This window comes from Lutjanus erythropterus, chromosome 6 (assembly GCF_056507025.1).
Source record: "Lutjanus erythropterus isolate fLutEry1 chromosome 6, fLutEry1.hap2, whole genome shotgun sequence".
Taxonomy (NCBI): domain Eukaryota; kingdom Metazoa; phylum Chordata; class Actinopteri; order Lutjaniformes; family Lutjanidae; genus Lutjanus; species Lutjanus erythropterus.
Genome location: NC_139322.1, coordinates 25,241,119 through 25,260,494, shown reverse-complemented (window position 1 = coordinate 25,260,494; position 19,376 = coordinate 25,241,119). Strand labels below are relative to the sequence as shown.

At 39.1% G+C, this 19,376-nt stretch overlaps 1 protein-coding gene across 4 annotated transcripts in view; it reads right to left on the bottom strand.

Annotated features, from left to right (window-relative positions):
• Positions 1-19,376, bottom strand: part of clstn1 (calsyntenin 1) — a 53,295-nt gene that overhangs the window by 12,859 nt on the left and 21,060 nt on the right. Inside the window, exons 2-12 of one of the 4 annotated variants that reach the window (XM_084721345.1) lie at positions 17,201-17,323; positions 11,284-11,313; positions 9,516-9,711; positions 7,917-8,125; positions 6,551-6,700; positions 6,072-6,257; positions 5,702-5,950; positions 2,883-3,004; positions 2,562-2,724; positions 2,132-2,182; positions 598-755 (exon numbers count right to left, since the gene is read on the bottom strand). In XM_084721345.1, the coding sequence (XP_084577471.1) occupies positions 598-755; positions 2,132-2,182; positions 2,562-2,724; positions 2,883-3,004; positions 5,702-5,950; positions 6,072-6,257; positions 6,551-6,700; positions 7,917-8,125; positions 9,516-9,711; positions 11,284-11,313; positions 17,201-17,323 (1,637 nt within the window). The remainder of the gene's footprint in view (positions 1-597; positions 756-2,131; positions 2,183-2,561; positions 2,725-2,882; positions 3,005-5,701; positions 5,951-6,071; positions 6,258-6,550; positions 6,701-7,916; positions 8,126-9,515; positions 9,712-11,283; positions 11,314-17,200; positions 17,324-19,376) is intronic. The other 3 variants (XM_084721347.1, XM_084721346.1, XM_084721348.1) reach the window with 3 other exon arrangements.

Below are 19,376 nucleotides of genomic sequence, written 5' to 3'. Positions count from 1 at the left end.
TCTGGAGAATAAAACTTGTAAGCCAGGGCATCTCTGCAGCACTACAGTACTGTAACTTGGATAATGTACTTGGTCATATTGCCATTTCAATAATATTTTGATTAACTGTGCAGCCCTCCCGGAAACATGACACCCTGGTGGACTAATTTTCGCCCCTTTTCTAGTGCAATGCTGGAAGGCTTGTTGCATCCGTCTGTAACTGCTGTGACTCTCATTCATCATCTCATTCACAAATTCCATCAATCTCTGTTGGAGCAGCACTTGTACATAATTCCAAATTAGTCGGCGTTGAGTTTGAAAGGGAGACTGAAGTAAAAAAAATGATGCATGATGAATGTGCATGCATATTATTATTTGTAAAACTTATTCCCTATAATATTGTAAATCATATCGCAATTGTGATATCGAGCAAGCTCATCCATTTGCATGAGGAAGGAACCGTTTGAAAGGAGTCTATTTTAAGCACCATTTAGAAAACAGCATATTCACAATACTTTTAGTATAAAGAAGAATTCATTAGACTGTGTTCTTGACACAGATTCAGTCTGACTGAGCCTGAGTGTGATTTGTCTCTCTATATCATTTTGCCCCCCTCACCTTGACAGCTGAAGCAACCTCTTCAGGCAGCTGCACGTCCAGTCCTTCCTTGCAGGTGTACAAACAGTCGATCACCTTCTTGTTCTCCAGCTTGCCAGAGCGGATCATCAGCCCCGCAAGGTTCCCCCGGAAAAACTGAGCCATTCGAGCATTTCCGCCTGGGTACGTCGGGATGGAGGAGAGGGGAAGAAAACAGCAACACACACATAAAAAAAAGTTAGTTACTCAAGTGTGCATTCCACAGAGTTCACCTTTTCTGGGCTGACTGGAGATTCAAGCATGCCGTCTCAATGTGCAAAGCTGGCGTGAATGGTGTTCATGCAAGTTAGTATGTGTGCCCTTACAAGGCCTGAGGCCCGGTGAGCGAGACGGGAGAATGATAGATGAGCTTTCACACGCCTTAGATACATGCAACATCTGCATTAACAGCTGCCTTAAAGGGACAGTTCACCCCTGAATCAATTGTAGTCAACAATTACTGTAGTGCTTTTATCCATCTGGATTATTTTGGTTTGAGTTGCAGAGTTTCGGAGGTATTGGTCGTAGAGATGTCTGCTTTCTCTCAAATATAATGGAACTAGCTGGCACTCTGCTTGCATTTTTCAAAGATATTTTTGAGGCTGTGAGCACCACAAGCCAAGCGCCATCTAGTTCCATTATATTTGAGGGAAGGCAGAAATCTCTTCAGTCAATATCTCCAAAACTCTAAAACTCACACCAAAAAAATCAAGATGAATAAAAAGCACTACACATAAGAGAAAAAATATGTACTTTTGATTTTGGGGAGAACTGTCTATACAGTGGAAAAACATCAACAGAAAAAAAGAAACTCAAAGAGGGGATTATCTAAGATAAGTGTGAAACTAATCCTTATTAGTTACCGTCTTTTCACAAAATACTGGAACCATCTTGAGGATTTCAAAATTCTCATAAATTATCTGAAATTTAAAACCTTAAAATTTTAATACAACTGAGTATTTCAGCATCACTGCAGTATCCTACCTAATGAGAGGTGAAATATTCCTGTCATGTCTTCTTGCTGAACCATAATGAGAATAAGTCTGTGCTGCTTACAGAATCAGAGACAAACCTGGACCTTCACATCTCAACATCCCACAGACATCAAGTGATATGTGTGTGTGTTGCTGTAGGTTTGTTATCTGATATGGAGGAGCTACTGCTTCTGACCCAAGGTCACATTCTGAAAGAAGAGCCTGCACTGCCAAAATGTGGCAGCCAGGTCAGAGTTTGTGCTCATTATTTGTCTATTTCTGTTCTGCTTGTGGAAAAAAACAATCGCCTGGCTGCTGCAGTAAGAAGAGTGCATAAATGGAGGAAAAAAAACACACAAAAAACAATGCAAAATCACACCCAGACTGCATCATGCTCCAAACATTTATGAAAAAAGAAATCTTTCTGCATCTAGAATGTGTAATAATCATTCTAGTCAAAATGGTATGAGGATGCAGTTAGCGTGGTGGAACATTGTGGACACATGGACATATCTGAGGAATAAGGGAAAGAGTTGAGCAACCTGAGGTGGGCTCAGAGACTGACTCAGTGTCATTGTCATGTCCTGAGTTGTCTGTAAAGGACAGAAAGAAGAGAGCAGGGAGAGACAGGGAGGAACGTTGAGGATCTGCAGTAGAGATTCAGATGCTACATATGAGGTCATGGTGCATCATTTGAGAATCTAAGAAAGAGTTAATAAAATAACATGCACACTATGTTTTTACAAAAGCTATAATAAACAAATATTGTAAAATTGAAATATATCACGCAGAATTAAAGTATATTTTACTGTTTCAGTAATCAAAAAAAACAAAATGTTACAGAAACATTTGAACCATAAGTAAGAGATTCACATCTTTTTTTTAAACAATACCTCCAGGCTTTTTTGTAAATTAACACATTTTGTCACAAATAGAGTCATAGCTTTTTTTTTAATGTATTTAAGAGTTTACCTTGCCAGCAGGCACCGATGGTGAGCTGAGTTTCGATTTTAGAGGCGTGTAGTGGGTAATCCTCTGTAACCAGGAAAGGCTCAAAAGTGGTTCCATCCACAAACAGAGACACAGTGGGGAACTCCACATTCAGCACATAGTGATGCCACTCTTTGTCACACACCTGTGAAGAACACAACCAATGGGATGAAAAGCTAAAATTATGACTGCAAGCATTGCATAGTACCACTGTAACTATATTTATTCTTAGTTAAAAATCATCAAAAAAAAAAAAAATCATTTTCTAAGCCTGTACAAAGTCTGGCAGGAGAAGCAGCTCACCTGGTCAAGTTTCCAGTGAAACTCGGCTGGTTTGTAGTTCTCGGCCTCTGATGGATCCTGACGGAGAAGAAGGATCAGCCTGCAGTTGTGGACGTAGAGCGAGTAGTGGTGTCTGTTCATCTCTGCAGAAGAGGACATGAGAGGGGAGATCAAAATATGAAACTGTTATTCTTACCTTGTTTCTAGGCAGCAAACATCATGTCAGCATTATGGTCATGTGTCAAGGGCATTCCACATTGAACTTTACAAAGTCTGTCTTGTTTGCACATTTCAACAGCAAATGAGCAGCCAAATGTTGTGTGCAATGTGCAGGCTTCTTTTCAGATGTGTGAATATTCCTTATATACTTTTCTATCGACGCTATGCATATGTTTATGGCATAAACATGGCAGTGTGTATGCTAATGTGTGACTGGGCAAAAGAGAGAGAAGAGCCAGTGGCTGTGCTCAGGGCAGACAGGTGTTTGCGATCTGAGCAGAGGGAAAGTTTAGCAGTGAAGTTGCCTAGTGGCAGTAAATACACAGTTTCCCCATGAATAAACGCTGCAAAAGTGGATCAAGAAGTTCTTGTGTCTTGTTTCCAAGCTGCTGAGTAAAGTGAACAGAGAGTCTGTGCTCTTACAAACTGGAGCAGAGTGAGCTGCTCTGGCTCAGGACCACATTTTTCTTTGCCCAGGTTGCAAAATGTAGACTAATATATTTATTTGGTGCCTTTTCATAGAGCATCAACCTCGTGTTTAGCGCTCCAGGTCATGGTTATGCCCATGAGATACAGCCTGCACGGAGCTAATGTAGACAGCTGCATAGATTAAAATGAGAGCATTTCTTTTGCATGAAATGTGCAAGTGAAAAACATATTTGACACACTTAAATGTAAATGCATAACTGAACATGGGAATATGTGGAGGATGGGTAGCTATTATTTTTTATTAATTCCTCCAACAAATGAGAGAAAAGTAGATATTTATTGGTATTAGTAGTATTTAGGCAGTGAGAAACAAAAACACAAGTGTCCTGTGTGGCCTATGGTATTACTGTATTAAATTGCAACACAAAAGAGGGCAATAACCGCTATTAAACACTTCAAGAGCTACAAGCACAAGCCTGTAGCCATGTGACTCATGATTACACAAAAGTCATCTCTGAAATAAGCTGTATAACTACTGGGATTTGTTATTAGCCTATGACAATTCCCTCCATGACATTTCTTGTTTTCATAATTTACCAACATGTCTTAACAGGTTCTCACAGTGGCAGTAAACAGCATTTTGAAACCAGTTCCACAACCAGTTCCTTTTAACACATGTATTGTTCTCTAAACTGGAAATGTACCGGTAGTTTATTTTCTTGGAGGACGCCAACAAAAACAACAGAAGTCAAAACGTCAGAATTCATCTGCTCATATAATCTTCATAACAAACACCAACTGGCAGTTAATTCTTCAAAAGACTCAAAGATTTAAAGTACTTTTCTCAGTATGCATCTATAGGCTTTGTCTGTGACAATATCTAACAAAAATCTGCCGCATGATGTCTAGACTCACAAGTCAGTCTCTAATCGTGTCGCTCAATACAGACTGAGGGCAATCTTTTAGATTGTTATTGTTAAGCAAAGTGCATCAATACAAAGGTAGATTTAACAGCTGTTTTAAGAGAGGGAAAAAGATGGTACATGATTGGTATCCGTATTGGCAGATACTCAATTTTGCTGCATTGGACATGAAAAAGTGGTACTGAGTGATCCTTAGTTAGGATAATCAACAATCAAAATCAACAATTTCTATGGAAAAACAACCAAACATTTGCTGGACCCAGTGTCACAAATATTAACATTTAAATGCTTGCCTTTTTTTTTTATAACAGTAACATTTTTGGTTATTTAAGTGGCTGTTCAGACTAAGTAAGACATGTTTAGATGTGCTAGTGCCAAATAATGCAATCCAAAAAATGACCAACAGATTAATTTGACCATGAATATCATTGTTTTACCCCTTCTGTGGTTACAGTGGTAGTCCAAAATAAAATGTCCAGGCTTCTCAGTGTGCATTTAATGTGTAGCTTCAGTATTGGGAACTAAAAAAAGAAATGCATAGGAAATGAGCAGAAGGTGAGATATTAATGTTTCTGTGCTGAATGGAGGTCATGAACAGTGGTGCTGGGATCATGTGTATGGGAGCTTCCCGTCCAGGGCACAGCCGTTCTGATGTAATCCTTCTTATATAAGCAGTCATACAGAAGCTGATGAGCTGCCTCTCACTGGACGACAGAGACTTTACAGTCAATAAGGATCAAGGAGCTTGTGACCACACGCAAAAATTACAACTAGTGACAAAAATGGAAAGGTCAGCGAGCACACGGCAGAGGTGACAGAGAAAATATAGGAAGTGAAGTGCGTTTCCATGTGTTAACCAGCCAGCTGAGCACCAACGCTAATGATATGGTTCAAGTTTGTGTTTTGTTTTGTTTTTTCTGCTTCAGTGTGTTTCTGGAATTAATGTCTAACAGCCAAATCAGTAATTTTTGACAGTAAAAAAAGAACAGTGCACCTGTTATTTTCCTATGATTTAATTATATCATACCAGTCCTTCATAGATGGCGTTTCTGACTTACTTTACATTTACACTTTCCAGTTTGTAATTGCTTTTCTAGCAGCTACACTCAGATTCCAAGCAAATAATTTGTTTAATACTTAGAGATGCTGAATGCAGACTAGCTGCAAACCAAAGTCACCTCAGAAAACAATTAAACTAGAAGTCAAACTGGAGTTCTGGCAGTCCAGACGTAGCTTTGAAACTATTTCACTCCACTCCCGGGACATTACCTGTCTTGTCAGAGTTGCAGAGGATGGTCTCCTTCTCGTGGGCCCCAGGGCCGTGTCTCATCCACACAGAGATGGTAAACGGCTCCTTCAGGCTGGTGCTCACCATGCCGTCAGGAACCTTGATGGCCTGGGTGCCGTTGAATTCAAACACCTGGTCGCTGTCATGCCCATTGTCGGTGGGCAGTCCAACCGTCCAGTTGGCAGAGCTGCTGGGTGCAGGCAGAAGCTCCACAGTTCCGGAGCTGGCTCCTAAAAAACAATCAAAGAGGACAAAGGCAATCAAATTGAACAGTTGGATTTATCAAAAAAGAATTGTGATTCCAATGATGCACTGCTGACAATGACCATTTCCAGCTGAGCTGTTACTTACCGCACAGCTTGTGCAGAGACTTCTCAGAGTAGGTGTCACGGTCACAGCCCTTTCCAATGTGGTTGGTTTCCAGTTCAACACTGGCTCGGATGGATGTGATTGGCTCATCGCAGGTCTCCAAGTGCATGCTGGGGAAAAGGGCCAGGCTACCTGTGCCAGGCTCGTATTCAATCCTCTTATTGAAGCCTGAAAGACGAAGCGAGAGGGAGGAAATAATGAAAAGATGTCCTTCAGCACAGCACAGATAACATATGAGCAGTCAATATGTGGGCTGTCAATAGTAATTACTCATTAAGAAGTACTTTGGTTCTTTCAAGCATGATAAAAAGCCTTGTGGCCTAAAGGAGTTAAATAACCTTTTTCACAATGGCAGTCTGTGTGGACTGTGTCGGTGAACCGCTTTTGTTCAACACAGAGACACACCTAAACAGTGATGGTTGGTGAGCTACCATACAGCGAGTAGAGCACAGCTTTGATACCTTGCCAGCTGGGTTTGCAGGTGGGCTTGACGTTGATCTTGACCAGAACATCTTCAGAGGCGCGGTTCTTTCCACAGTCGTAGGCGGTCACAGTGAGCTTATACATGCGCTCTTTGCCGTAGCTCAGTTTCTCTGTATTCTTGATGAAGCCTGAGACACAAAAAGGAAAAAACCTGAGTGTCAGGACTACTCCTTATTTAATTTCAAAGCTGCTGCTGATTTAGGATATGTTTAAAAACCTTTTGAGCTATTAAGCAGCAAAACAAACTATTTTAAAAATACTGGAAAGCGCTCCAAAGTGATTCATTAAACGCTCAACTAAAACCATATATGATATCTCTTAGGGCCACATAATACATAATAAAGTCAAGGGCTGTTAGGAAGTAAAGGGGGGGGGATTGCCAAGTTCCAGCTGCTCTATATTCCTTAAAAATGCACTGTTAAGCTAAGTAATATTGATAAAAACATTCATTGCTAGATACAAAATAAATAAATAAATAACTACAAATGGAACATTTTTTTTGCTAGCGTGCTAAAAAGTTATCAAAATATTACATTGTTTGCTAGCTAAAAAGTTAATTTGCCTGGCTAGCCTACTGATGCTAGCTCAGCAGAGAAGCTATGATTTCTCCTTTGAGAAAAACGTCTTGGCTGACTTATCAGCTGGAGTGAAAGAAAGGAGAGAAGAATCATAAATTTCAACTGGAACGAGTCTGTCCTTTAACCTTCTTTGAGGAAATTGATCATTTTGCTCAATGCATCTAGAAAAAGGAAGACATTTTACAAGTTAAACCCTCTCAAATATAAGTTTAAAGTTAAACCATGATTGGGTTTTGGGCAGTTGGGTTTAAAAAATTAATCTTTGTTTGTGCAAGTTCATTACCAAGCTAATGTGTACACATAGTCTGATCAGCATGCAAGTGATGGAATTTGTTTGTCTAAGATCAGATCCCAGTAATTAGCTGTCACAGTTGAGCACCTTCACCAACGTTATGTATCCTCACACTGATTGTTCTCCTCATTTTATCATCTGTCTGTATTTCCTTTTAATCAGAGCCAGGTGTCATATCAGCTAAGCCTGGATATTGGATGTCTTTTTTTTACTGGATCTTTACTTTTGTATTACAAGATAAATAATCCCACAGTCTGACACAAATGACTGACCAATTTGGGAGACGTTTCAAGGAGACCATCATCGCCTCACAAGGCAACAAGCTGCTGTGAATTCTAAATATGTCGTCTTGCTGCACTGTTGTTTACTCAGATCAATAGATGCGTGTCAATAAAATCATGGCTCGTCGGCATGTGCAGCAGCTTTTGTCCCACCACAGACACTACGATGAGGCTGCTAGATGTAGATCCTTACCATCTTTGTCGACGGTGAAGGGCACATCAGGGGTGACGATCTCGTAGTTGCAGATTTGGCTGAACTGGAAGGAGCAATCAGCATCGACCGCCTCCACCTTCAAGATGCTGTCATACTTCTTGCCCTCGATGACGGTGGCCTTGTAGGACTTCTCCTTGAACACTGGGGAATACTCATTGATGTCGTTCACCTGGATGTGCACAGTGGCCCTGAGAGAGACAAAATGTTCAATTATCACACTTGATGGTGATCGTGATAATGATGAGATGATATAAAAATATACACTTGCATGAAAAGAATTTGGATCATTTGGCTAGAATGAGGGAAGGAATGGTTGCTGTTAATTTTTGGTCAGTTTCATTTGTCTTATTACAATAACACATGACTTATTAGAAACAATAGCAACAGAGGAGTAAAGGAGTCATTTGACTGACAAGTAACTTAATTTGGCAATTTTTGTGACTGTGACTCAAATTGCTTCTTTGTCTGACCAACAGTCCAAAATCCAAAGACTCTTCATTTACCGTCATAAATGACAAAGAAAAACAGCAAAGCCTTACATTTAAGAAACTGGAATCATTGACAGTTTGTTTGAAAAATGACTGAAACGGATAATTAATTATCAAAATAGTTGGCAATTAATTTTCTTTTGATCAAGTAAGTGATAAACTGCCTAATCGTTGCACCTCTAGATGAAAATAGAACCTCAACAGGGCTGCGAATAACAAATCTGTTCATTACAGATTTGTCTATTGATAATTATCTCAATTCATCTTTTTGCCTTTAAAATGTCAGAAAACAATGAAAAACATCTCTTATTATTATTCCAAGGTGACATCTTACAAAGTCTTGTTTTTATGCAACCAAAACCCAAAGACCTTTAGTTTATTCTCACATTTGGAAAGCTAGAAACAGCAAATGTTTGGCATTTTTGCCAAAAAAGTTTGATGATCAAAACAGTTGCCAATTAATTTTCTGTCAACTGACTAATTGTTGCAGCTCTAGATCTCACATGCAATAAATGACAACCAGTAGGTAAAAAAGAGATGAAAAAGAAGTGTCTGATTGAACGTTTTGATTTTTTTGATTGAACTGTCAAAATACATGCTCATCACAACTCTGTTATAGCTCTGTTTCAATCATGTCCTGTTGTGCATTCATACTTGCAGTTTCCAAATCATGACCGGGATAATTATGGATTACTTTTGACATCACCCCCTTGACAGTTATCACAATCAGCAGGAGGATTTAATAATAGTTTACCTCTTAAATTCTGGGGAAAATCACATATCTGCAATCACGCAGTGATGTGGTTGGTCTTTGCTTTCACATCAAAAACAAACCAAATAGGCAAATGCAAAAGAGCTCATAAGAACCACATCAAATAGATGTGAAAGCACTCAAATTATTCTATATAAATATGAGAGGGCAGGTCTTAATCTTATGTTAATGAGCATCAGAATTAAAGCTAAATACATGAATCAAAGCTACATTTTGAACAGGACTGTCTCAACTATGATTGCTTGAACTGCAGTCAAACTAAACCGAACCTAGTTGAGACAGAAGAAAACACTTCTGAAGTGGCAGTGGTTGACTCACTTGTGGGATTTCTTCATGTTGGCTCCATCAGGACCCTCTCCACAGTCGTAGGCTTGGATGGTGAAGGTGTGCTCCTTCTGCAGCTCGCAGTCCAGCTTGTCCTTGGCCCGGATGACCCCCTCGCCAGTGGACTTATCCAGGACCACTGCCTCGAAAGGGACATTCTGCCCGTGGATCCTGAAGCCGCAAATCTCACCTGAACACGTCAAGAGCCAAAAGAGAGTTTGCTCAGGATAACCGATGGCAGGCATGACATTTCATTGTTCAAATGAAAAAAATATGTTAACAACAAAACCATAAATTCACGCAAAATAAAAAAAAGATCAGCCACAGGTTTTGGGTGCCAGGGAGTTGTAGTAGATTGGGGTGGGTGGTGGCTGTGGAGGAAGCCCAAAAAGCACTGTCATATGGGTGAGTACTTGGGGAGGGGGGAGTTGGGAGAGGGTGTGGGACATTTAGTATCATAGAAGACGGAGTGTCTTATCCAAGCCACTTGAAACATTGCATCCAGTCATGCAGGCAGAAACCGAAAAGATGTGGACAGGCATTTTCACAGGAGTACTTAAGATATTATAAATCATATAAAACCAAGCCCAAAATGTAAGCACATAGAGACCTGTATTTGAAGTGAAGATCATTTACCTCTGGAATGAGTAAAAATTACACCCTATCTTATGATATAAACAATGATTAACATAAATTAAATAAAAACAAAGTTAAATTCTTTATAATAGAGGATAGCATTGTGATAAGGTGATCCTGCACCAATTCAGTCAACAAAACCCAAAGAAGTCCGTTGAAGAAAACAACTCTCAGACAACACCTCAAATAATATTTTTTCTTAATTATATAAAGTCTTCCTGTGTAATTGTGCCTCTCGCCCAAAACTACTGCAAAATGACTCCAAACAAAATGAAATCATACAGAACTCAACTGCTACAATAACAGTAGTCAAACAAAAAAAGTACTGGATGAGAACTGGGGTTAGAAATATCAACTTGCTTGACATCCACATCAAATGACAACTGCAGCCATGCTAATGGTGGAGATTAGTGGTGGAGAATTAACTCAACAGATCCACTGAGGCAAAGATGCAACAACAGAAACTTTGTAGCAGAGAGAGTTTGCATTAGTTAACAATCTCAGCAGCTTTCAGATGAAGACTTAAATGTCAGAAAAGTCCACAGGAGTCACTGTACCTGCATCGATCTGGCACTACAGACAAGGATGATGCCTTTAAGACGCATTTTCAAAGCTTTTATTCTCTTTAAATACCAATTCTGAAGTCAATTTCTACTTCAAATTCCATGAGTTGGTTGTGAAATCATCTTATGTGTCCTTTAAGTTTATACTTCATTATTTAGTACGTCAAAAATTGGCTTTTCTTTCCATATTTTTTAAATTGAGAGGACTGGATTGGACAAAATGGCATCAAAATGACTGGAAACTCCTGTTATAAAGCAGCTTTGTGTTTCCTGGTGACAGCTGAAAAACTGTTAGGGTCTGCAAACTGCAATGGATGTCTCATGCACAGATATTTCTAAGTACAGTCAGCCCCACATCACACTTTTCATCCAGCTGTTGGAACTCCAAAATATTCAGGGTGAGAAGAACATAAAAAGTTGAGAGAAAACCGAATGGGGAGATTACAGAGCATGGCGGGAGTTTCTGTGTAAAAGTGTGGATGCTTTTTTTTTTTTTTTTTTTGCGTTAGTGGGTTAATAGTAAAACGACTAAGCACAAGGCAGAAGAAAGAGCCCAAGATCACCTTCTTCAGTGAGGGTCACCTCAAAACTCTCTACAAGGAAGGGAGAAAAGATAAACCCACATCAGTTAAAAGAAAAGTTAGAATTGCAGAGAAAACACAGAGAGGACAGGATGGAAACATAGTCTCGCTATAAGCTTACAGATTCTCCATCAGAAAAGCTCATGTTCAGTTTAAGTAAAAAGTCTTCTGCCAGTTGAAAGAAAGGAAGGATTAAAACATTTATGAAAAGCCAGTTATGTTGAAGTGTTTGCAGTTTTATTAACGGCTCAGCAAATCCTTTAAGAAGAAACAGAAAATGACAGAACATCAAATTACAACCAACAGAAATCTCACTTTTTAATGTCAGCATGTTTTAAAGGAATCCAGAGAGTTAACAAGTTTATCTTCTCAAAGCACTGCACATAGGCCTATATTTTCTGGATTTATAAAAAGGTTTTTTTGATGTAGGAGGTTGTATGAGGTACTTGTCGATAGTCAGTTTATTACCTAAACTAGATACCGCCGGTTCAGAGAAGCAGAGATAGGCACTAGCATGAGAGTCAAGCAATGTTCTGCTGTGAAAAGGTTCAGCAACATTAAGGATTCCAGCCACTTAAAAAAGTGCCACCAAAAGAAATCAGTATCAGTATGTGTGCTATATTTAGAATATTTACATGATTTTACCTTGCCTTGACAGCCACTTCTGCTAGGAAACTGCTGTTACAAGCCAAAGATCACACTCTCCAAAGACTCCATAGACAAAATTAGCCATTTTACCACACAGAACACAGGCTGCTGGTACGCATCTCTGCTTCTCAAAACTGGGGATGTGCCAACCGCCGGCTACTGTAGCTAATACACTGACTATCAATAATTCATAAAACCCGACATAAAATAGTCTGAACTATCCCTGTAATTTACTTTGATAATACATTAAAAAGAAATCTTGACAGCATAAATTAATGAAATGATGAAGTCCCTTTCTGCTTGGCTGTTTGCTTTAAAGCCCCGTCAGGGCCTCCAGTGGGCTGGACGTGGTCATTTTGTTTTCACCTACTAAACAATTAGAAATGGATTTCACATTAGAGACCGCTGTTCAGGGCCAGTCATGCAGTGGGAGCTGTGTGGGCCTCCGTGTTTACCACAGCACTAATGACCAGCTCACACCAGGGCTTTAGGAATTCCTCAGCATTTCACTCGACACACAGGCCTCTCAGCTCGGGTCGGGTCAGTCCTCATGGTGATTGCTTCGTATTGATTTTACAGTCTTGACTTGCAGTGCTCATTTAACCGGTACTAAATAAGTACAGTGAATCATAATCTGAGAATATTACTAGGCTAATAGGTCAATATGGTGCATATTTTTGTGGCAGCCATTGAACCCAGAAATTGTGTTGTAGAAACATGGATATTTTCTTTGTCTAATCTAATAAATCAAACAACCCAGATCTGGTGGGTAACTGCTCCTTTCTTTGTTTTAGAGCACAGTCATCCATGAACACTGAGCTCATTTTAAAATTTAGAGGGCTTTGGTTTAAACTATTTCAGCTCCCATCAGCTTGACTGAATTCACCACACAGAAATGAGCAAACACACAAGACACACTGAAAGCCAGTCCCTCAGTGCATCACTCTAAAACAGTGGTCTTTTCCCCCCCTTTTTCTTTGTACCCCCTTTAAAAATATTTTTTCAGCCTTGAACAGCACAACACATTTTTGAGGGAAGAAAAAAGTACAGTATATGTTAAGAGGTACAATACAGCACTGATCCATCAGTGTCGAGTATAATATTTAAGGAATTATGCAATATATATATCTTGATATATCTTGATATAACAATATCTCATATCACAATATTGATATAATATCTATATATTGCCCAGTCCTATTATGAATGTTTGATATCTATTTTCTAATTAACTAATTTAAGAAGCCACTTGAGAAGCACTGCTCTAAAACACACACAGATGAGTATGAAATTATTAGTCCCCCTATGAAATTTTCATTTTTTATAGTATTATAGTATAGCTGTTAAACAGAACAAGGAATTTTTAATATAGCTTCTTCAAACATCCTAGTTTTATTTTGGATGCTTACATTATTTTACTTTGCACACAGAAACAAAATTATTTCACAAAAAACAAAAACTACCAGGGTCAAAATTATTAGCCCCCCAGATGCTAATAGTAAGTTGCGTATCCTTTTTGCTGGATAACAGCCTGCAACTGTTTGTTGTGGTTTTCAACAAGTCTCAGACACGTTTCCTGAGGAATCCCAGCCCAGTCTTCTTTGCCGAATCTCTCAAGTTCCTCCAGATTTGATGGTCTTCTGCATTGACCTTGGTTTTCAGTTCACCCCACAGATTTTCAATGTGATTAAAGTTGGGGCTTTGTGCAGGCCAGTCAATAACGTTCACTTTGGTCTTCTGGAGGTAATTCTTCATCAGAAGCGACGTATGTTTTGGGTCGTTGTTGTGTTGGAAGACAAAGCGACGACCCAGACCCAGTTTTACTGTTGACTGCTTGAGGTTTTCTTTCATAATTTTCACATATTCTTCTTTCTTCATGATTCCTTCCACCTTGACCAGATTCCCAGTTCCAGATGCACTGAAGCATCCCCACAGCATAATACTCCCACCACCGTGTTTCACTGAGGGGACGGTGTTCTTTGGGTTATACGCCTCTTCCTTCTTTCTCCAAACATAAGCAACATCTCTAAGCCAAAGAGCTCAAGTTTTGTCTCATCTGACCAAAGGACACACTTCCAGTATGCATAATCTTTCTCCAGGTTGTCCTTAGCATACTTCAGTTTTTCTTGGTCTGCAACTTCACAGTCCATTCCTGGGCAGGTTGTAGTGTCTAGTGATTGTCTTCTTTGAAACTTTGAAATTCCCCACTTGGCTAAGTTATTCACTAGTGTCTTGGCAGTTGTTCTGGGGTCTTTAGACACATCTCTCACTAGTTTTCTGTCCGGAGTCTTTGAAATCTTTCGCTTCCTACCTCTGCTAGGCTTGTTCTGGACCGTGTGGCTCTCTTTTAATTTCTTGATGATACTTCTCACTCAAGTTCCTGACACTTGGAAACACTGTGATAACTTTGTATATCCCTCTCCTGCTTTATGAGCATCAACAATTCTTTTTCTCAAATCTAAACTGATTTCTTTTGTTTTTGGCCAGATGCTTTCTCAAGTGACAGCTCAAACCCTTACTGAAGTTTTTATACTGTGTGTTAATGCAAAGATAACCCTCAGTTTTCACCTGATTTTACAAGCTCTGAGCATTACAAAGTTAAAGCAAATCATTGCACATCGTTTGTGCTATGGCTCAATAAAAAGGTCAGTTCTTAAGGGAGCTAATAATATTGACCCTGGTCATTTTTGTTTTTTCTGAAATAATTCTGTGGTTGTGTGCAAATAGAAATAATTTATGTTTTCTAAAGAAAACTAGTATGTTTAAAAATGCCACGTTGGAAATTGCTCTGTTAAAAAAAACCCAAAACACTTTAAATTTCATAGGGGGGCTAATAATTAACTCCTTAACTGTACACTGGGTTCTCTTTCATGTTAAATATTCACCTAGTTGTACTGATCTGATTTGATAGCCTGTGATTGGACATCTCTGGCCTGTGGGTCAGCTTTACAGTGAAACTTGTTTGTTGGCACAGATGGGCCAGCTCGAAGGAGGCTGGCACGACAGAGCTGGTCACCCCTGCTGCCACGTGAAGCCAGACTGCCTGCTCTGTCTCAAGAGAGCTAGTTCACAGGGACACGCAGTCCATTCGGAAGGCCCTGCTCATCAAAGAAGTGGGAGCACCAAGCTCTGTATTCAGCTCTAATTTACTGTGAAAGGAGGCAAATGTCATGCAGAGAATGGGCATATTATTCAGTTCCCAGCCCCAAAGAAATTATGGGCCTCTTCCCTGAAGTTGTCCACCTTAAAAATGTGTGCTACATGGCCGATCAGTCCTATGAGAACAATCAAATGTCCTGCAATTTTGTGAAGAATGTTACATTTGGCTTTCCATCTGACAGGCACGTGGATGTTAAAGCCTCACTTACTAAATCAGGAGAAGTAATCTGAGATAAAAATGGCCATATCAAGTGGAGTGAGAGCGTTGAGTGTGAAGGGAGTAGCAGACAAAAGATCACACAACTCATGTGATGTGAAATGGTGGGAAATCATTTCCAGTACTGTGCCGCTTTGAATCCTGGCCAAAGTCAATCCTGGTGTGATTAAAAACCCCAGAGCTAATGCTGCCTTGGTACATAAAGCAAACTAATTGTGCCTCTCCACTGGGAGGGGAAAACCCACAAACATGAAAGAGTATTTTGATCTGAATATCAAAAGGGCCAGTCTGGAGGATATGGTAGCCAGCTGTATGTCTGTAGGACAGGCATGTCATATAGATCTAATGCGCATCATAACATTGACACACATTTGTTTGCCACCAGGAATTCAAAGTTATTCCTTCCTTCATTACTGAGTCAGTGAACATTTGATTTATATAAGCACACATATAATCCCAAATACATTCTATATATCACAAGGACAGTTATAGATGATAAAATACAGAGGAACCTTCATATATTAACCATGACATTATGATTTAAAAGTATTATGGTCAGACTTGATTTGAGTTTGTATTTCCATCTTAAAGCCTCAGGAAACATGGCTTTTGCATCATCAAATGCATATGATATCAAAGTTTACTTTATCATTAAGCATCCAGTGAGTGAAAAAAAGTTCATGTTTTGGTTGACATGTCCCTCAGGATTCCCAACAGTGAAACTAAGCAATGTACTGCTATAGACAGGGGCAGCAGCAAAACATATTTTAATCACCTAAAAAAAGGACCACCTAAAATAATCTATATCGATATAAGTGCATGCAATATTTACATCATTTTCACTGTTATTCTCTGCCATCAGACAGCCTTTTCCAAGGATGAGCTGAGGCCTGCCTGATGCCACCTTGGACAAAAACATTTTACCTCTCAGAAAACAAGAGTTGCTGAATTACTGCTGCCTCGATCTGTTAGTTAGTTATGTTATTGTGTGACTTCTGTGTTTAACATGTTAGTTCGGATCTGAACTAACATTACTTGCCATGGATTAAGGCAACACCAGTGTTCTGCGGAGTAAAATCGCTTTTATTTTTCCTAAGGAGTCTTGGTGGCTGTGAAGGGAGCATAGGTGGTGGCTTCCCTGACGGAAATAGCTGTCTGATGGTGAAAACGTTCTAATTTTAACATTAAACACTAAAACTGATATTGATTTCTGCAAGGTAACATTGCTTTTTTTTGTCAAAGAAGTCTGAGGCGATATAATGGGTTCAGCTACCCTTTGTTGAGTTGGGTCAGACTGAGAGAGTGGAGAGAGAGCAGCGAAGGAGCAGAGAAGTTTTCCACCCACTTTGCAACTGATGTGGATTTTTTCTGATTGGTGCATGGAATTAATTGCACAACTTTGGTAATAAATGTCCGAGCACAAGCGTTCAAACCCAATACAGGAAAGTGAAGGAATACTTGAATGACAATATTTAGAATTTGGATTAAAATTAATATCTGATACTTTTTAGATGCATACTATTATGCACATGAGACCCCAAATTATGTTTAACAAGCTATTTTGGATTTGAGTTTCTAGAGGCTTCAAGTTTGTTTTTTTTCCAGTTTCATTTACAAGAGTAATTAGTTCAATTTATAAATAATCCATTAGCAAACTGATTACATATCTTTAAATGTACAAATCAATGTCCTTAACATGTCTAGGAAATTTGCATTATTCATATATTAACATCACCTTTAACACAACCTCAAAGCTTTAATGTTGAGTTATTAATAAATCTTCTCTTTTTTAGTATAAAATGAAAGAACAATTCCAAGTGAAGCTGAGGGAGTAAAAGAATAGCACCAGCAGCAGCATTAAACCTCCTCTCTCACCTGCGTAGCGTAGAGGAGCATCCTTGTCCAGTGCAATTAGAGGGGGGTCCAGAAGTACTTTGTCATCGTTTTCCGTTACAATCCCGTGGTACGTCGTCTCGATCCATGGTTTGTGCTTATTGACTGTGAGAAACAGAGAGAGGAGATTTCAGAGTCTATAAAAATACAATTAATATCTGTCCTGAGGTGAGATTCCTTGATAGGCAGCTTGTTTTTCTCTCACTGGCACTAATTAGTAATCCAAATCTCTGTTTTTTAAAATTCAGATTTCATCGGTGTTTTCTCAAATTGCTAGTTTGACTTTTATCTTTCACCCCACTGCAGCTTAAGTAAATTTTTAATGAGGTTTTTGGATGCTTTTAAATATTATTTTTAGAAGCACCACACATAATGAAGGCTTCACCTACAACATGAACCATGAGCCAAGGAGGATAAAGCCTTTGCAGAGTTTCTGCGGGAACTAAATCCGCTGGTATAACATTTTCCACTGCACATCATTCTCCATCCTAAATACACTGTGCTTAAGTTATACTGTTCAATTTATGCAAACTGCAGACAAATTTTTTCAAGATGAGTTTATGATAGCCCTTTCTCTGCCGGTAATGTTCCGAGAGACAGACAGAACCACAATCCGTATCAGTTAATGAGTTTTGACAGCAGTATCACAAGGATGATAAAGGCTTTGGTGATGACTTTCAGGCTGGTTTCTAGGAGCAATAGTTGGGTCGTTTATAACAGCTTTGTGTGTTCGTCAGCCTGGGAAGCATCCCAGCTGCAGACAGGACTTGGTTGTAGCTGGAGGCTGCAGAAAAAGCTGCAGTGACTGACATATTTGGGCTGGCTTAGAAAACAGCGTTGACGCAGGGGAGATGCAGCTCTCTTACAGCCAATATGTGCCTACTCCAGAGCAAGTGGAGAGGATGACATTCTGTGCTACTGATCTGCAAAGGTGATGCTGACACTGGCTGACAGGGCACCGTGGGGCACAGAAACACCGGGAGGTAACCAGACCAAGCACATTTCCTGATGAGGAGACAGTAACAAAAAAAGCAAGTACATCTGAATCCTATATGTGTATGATACATATTTTCATATATATGTTAGCTCTTTGACTGTGATATTATTCATTCAAGATAATCAGGGCTGCATACAGCAATCATTACATAATTCTTTTATGCAAGACCTGTTATTTTTAATCTTTGATCCTACTGATTGAGTCAAATCTTTAAATATTTGAATCATTTTCTCAAAATAAAATGGCCATTATTTTGTCTTTTGAAGCTACTAAATAATGTAGGAAAACCTCATATTGCCTCTATACTCTAAAACTAAATCTCACTGTCCTGACTGAGAGAATGATTTTCAAAGTAAATAGTCTGATAAGTTCAATAGGGCCAGGTCATGCATTCAAGCTAATCCACACATGCTAATGATAAACTGCTCCAGCAGGCTAAACAGTCAACAGCAGGAGATCATCGACCACAGCACAATAAGCATGTGGCCCACAAACAATGTAATAGACTGTTCTGGTTATATAATAATCCAGCTGGGGTGAACAATAATCTATTTAATAATTTATAAGGTATCATAATTTGCCAGTGGTTATACGGGAGCTTTCTGTTAGATTCATGAAGGATAGGCTTTGATACAAATGCTGCATGTAAAATGTTCCAAGTATCAGAGCACACATGAAAGATCTCTAGCAGTGGAAAACAGAGTTGAAAAACAGCATCTTTTTCTAAAATAACATATTTTATAGTCTCAACTCAATACTGATATTATACTGATATTCATCAATATTGCGACAGTATTGTTAGGATGAGAATTGGTGCTTTCACAAAATATCAACACCATGAGATTTTTGATAAATAATCATCAGTAATGCAGATATAATGACTGTGTGGGTAAAGTAAAATACTAGAACAGCTTGAGCAGACTGGTACGTTCAGGAAATGACATCACTTACTGTAATGCAGCCTTTAAAACCAGGAAAAGACATAACCCAAAATCTCAGATGATATCTAGTCTCGTATCATGATATCGATAGAATATCTTTTTATCGCCGAAACCCTAATATAACTTTTAGCAAATAAGTTAAGCATCAATTACATACCTGAGGAGCATTTTCTCCTTTTAATTAAACCAGGACAGGGCAAGGTTACACTGCAGAATATTT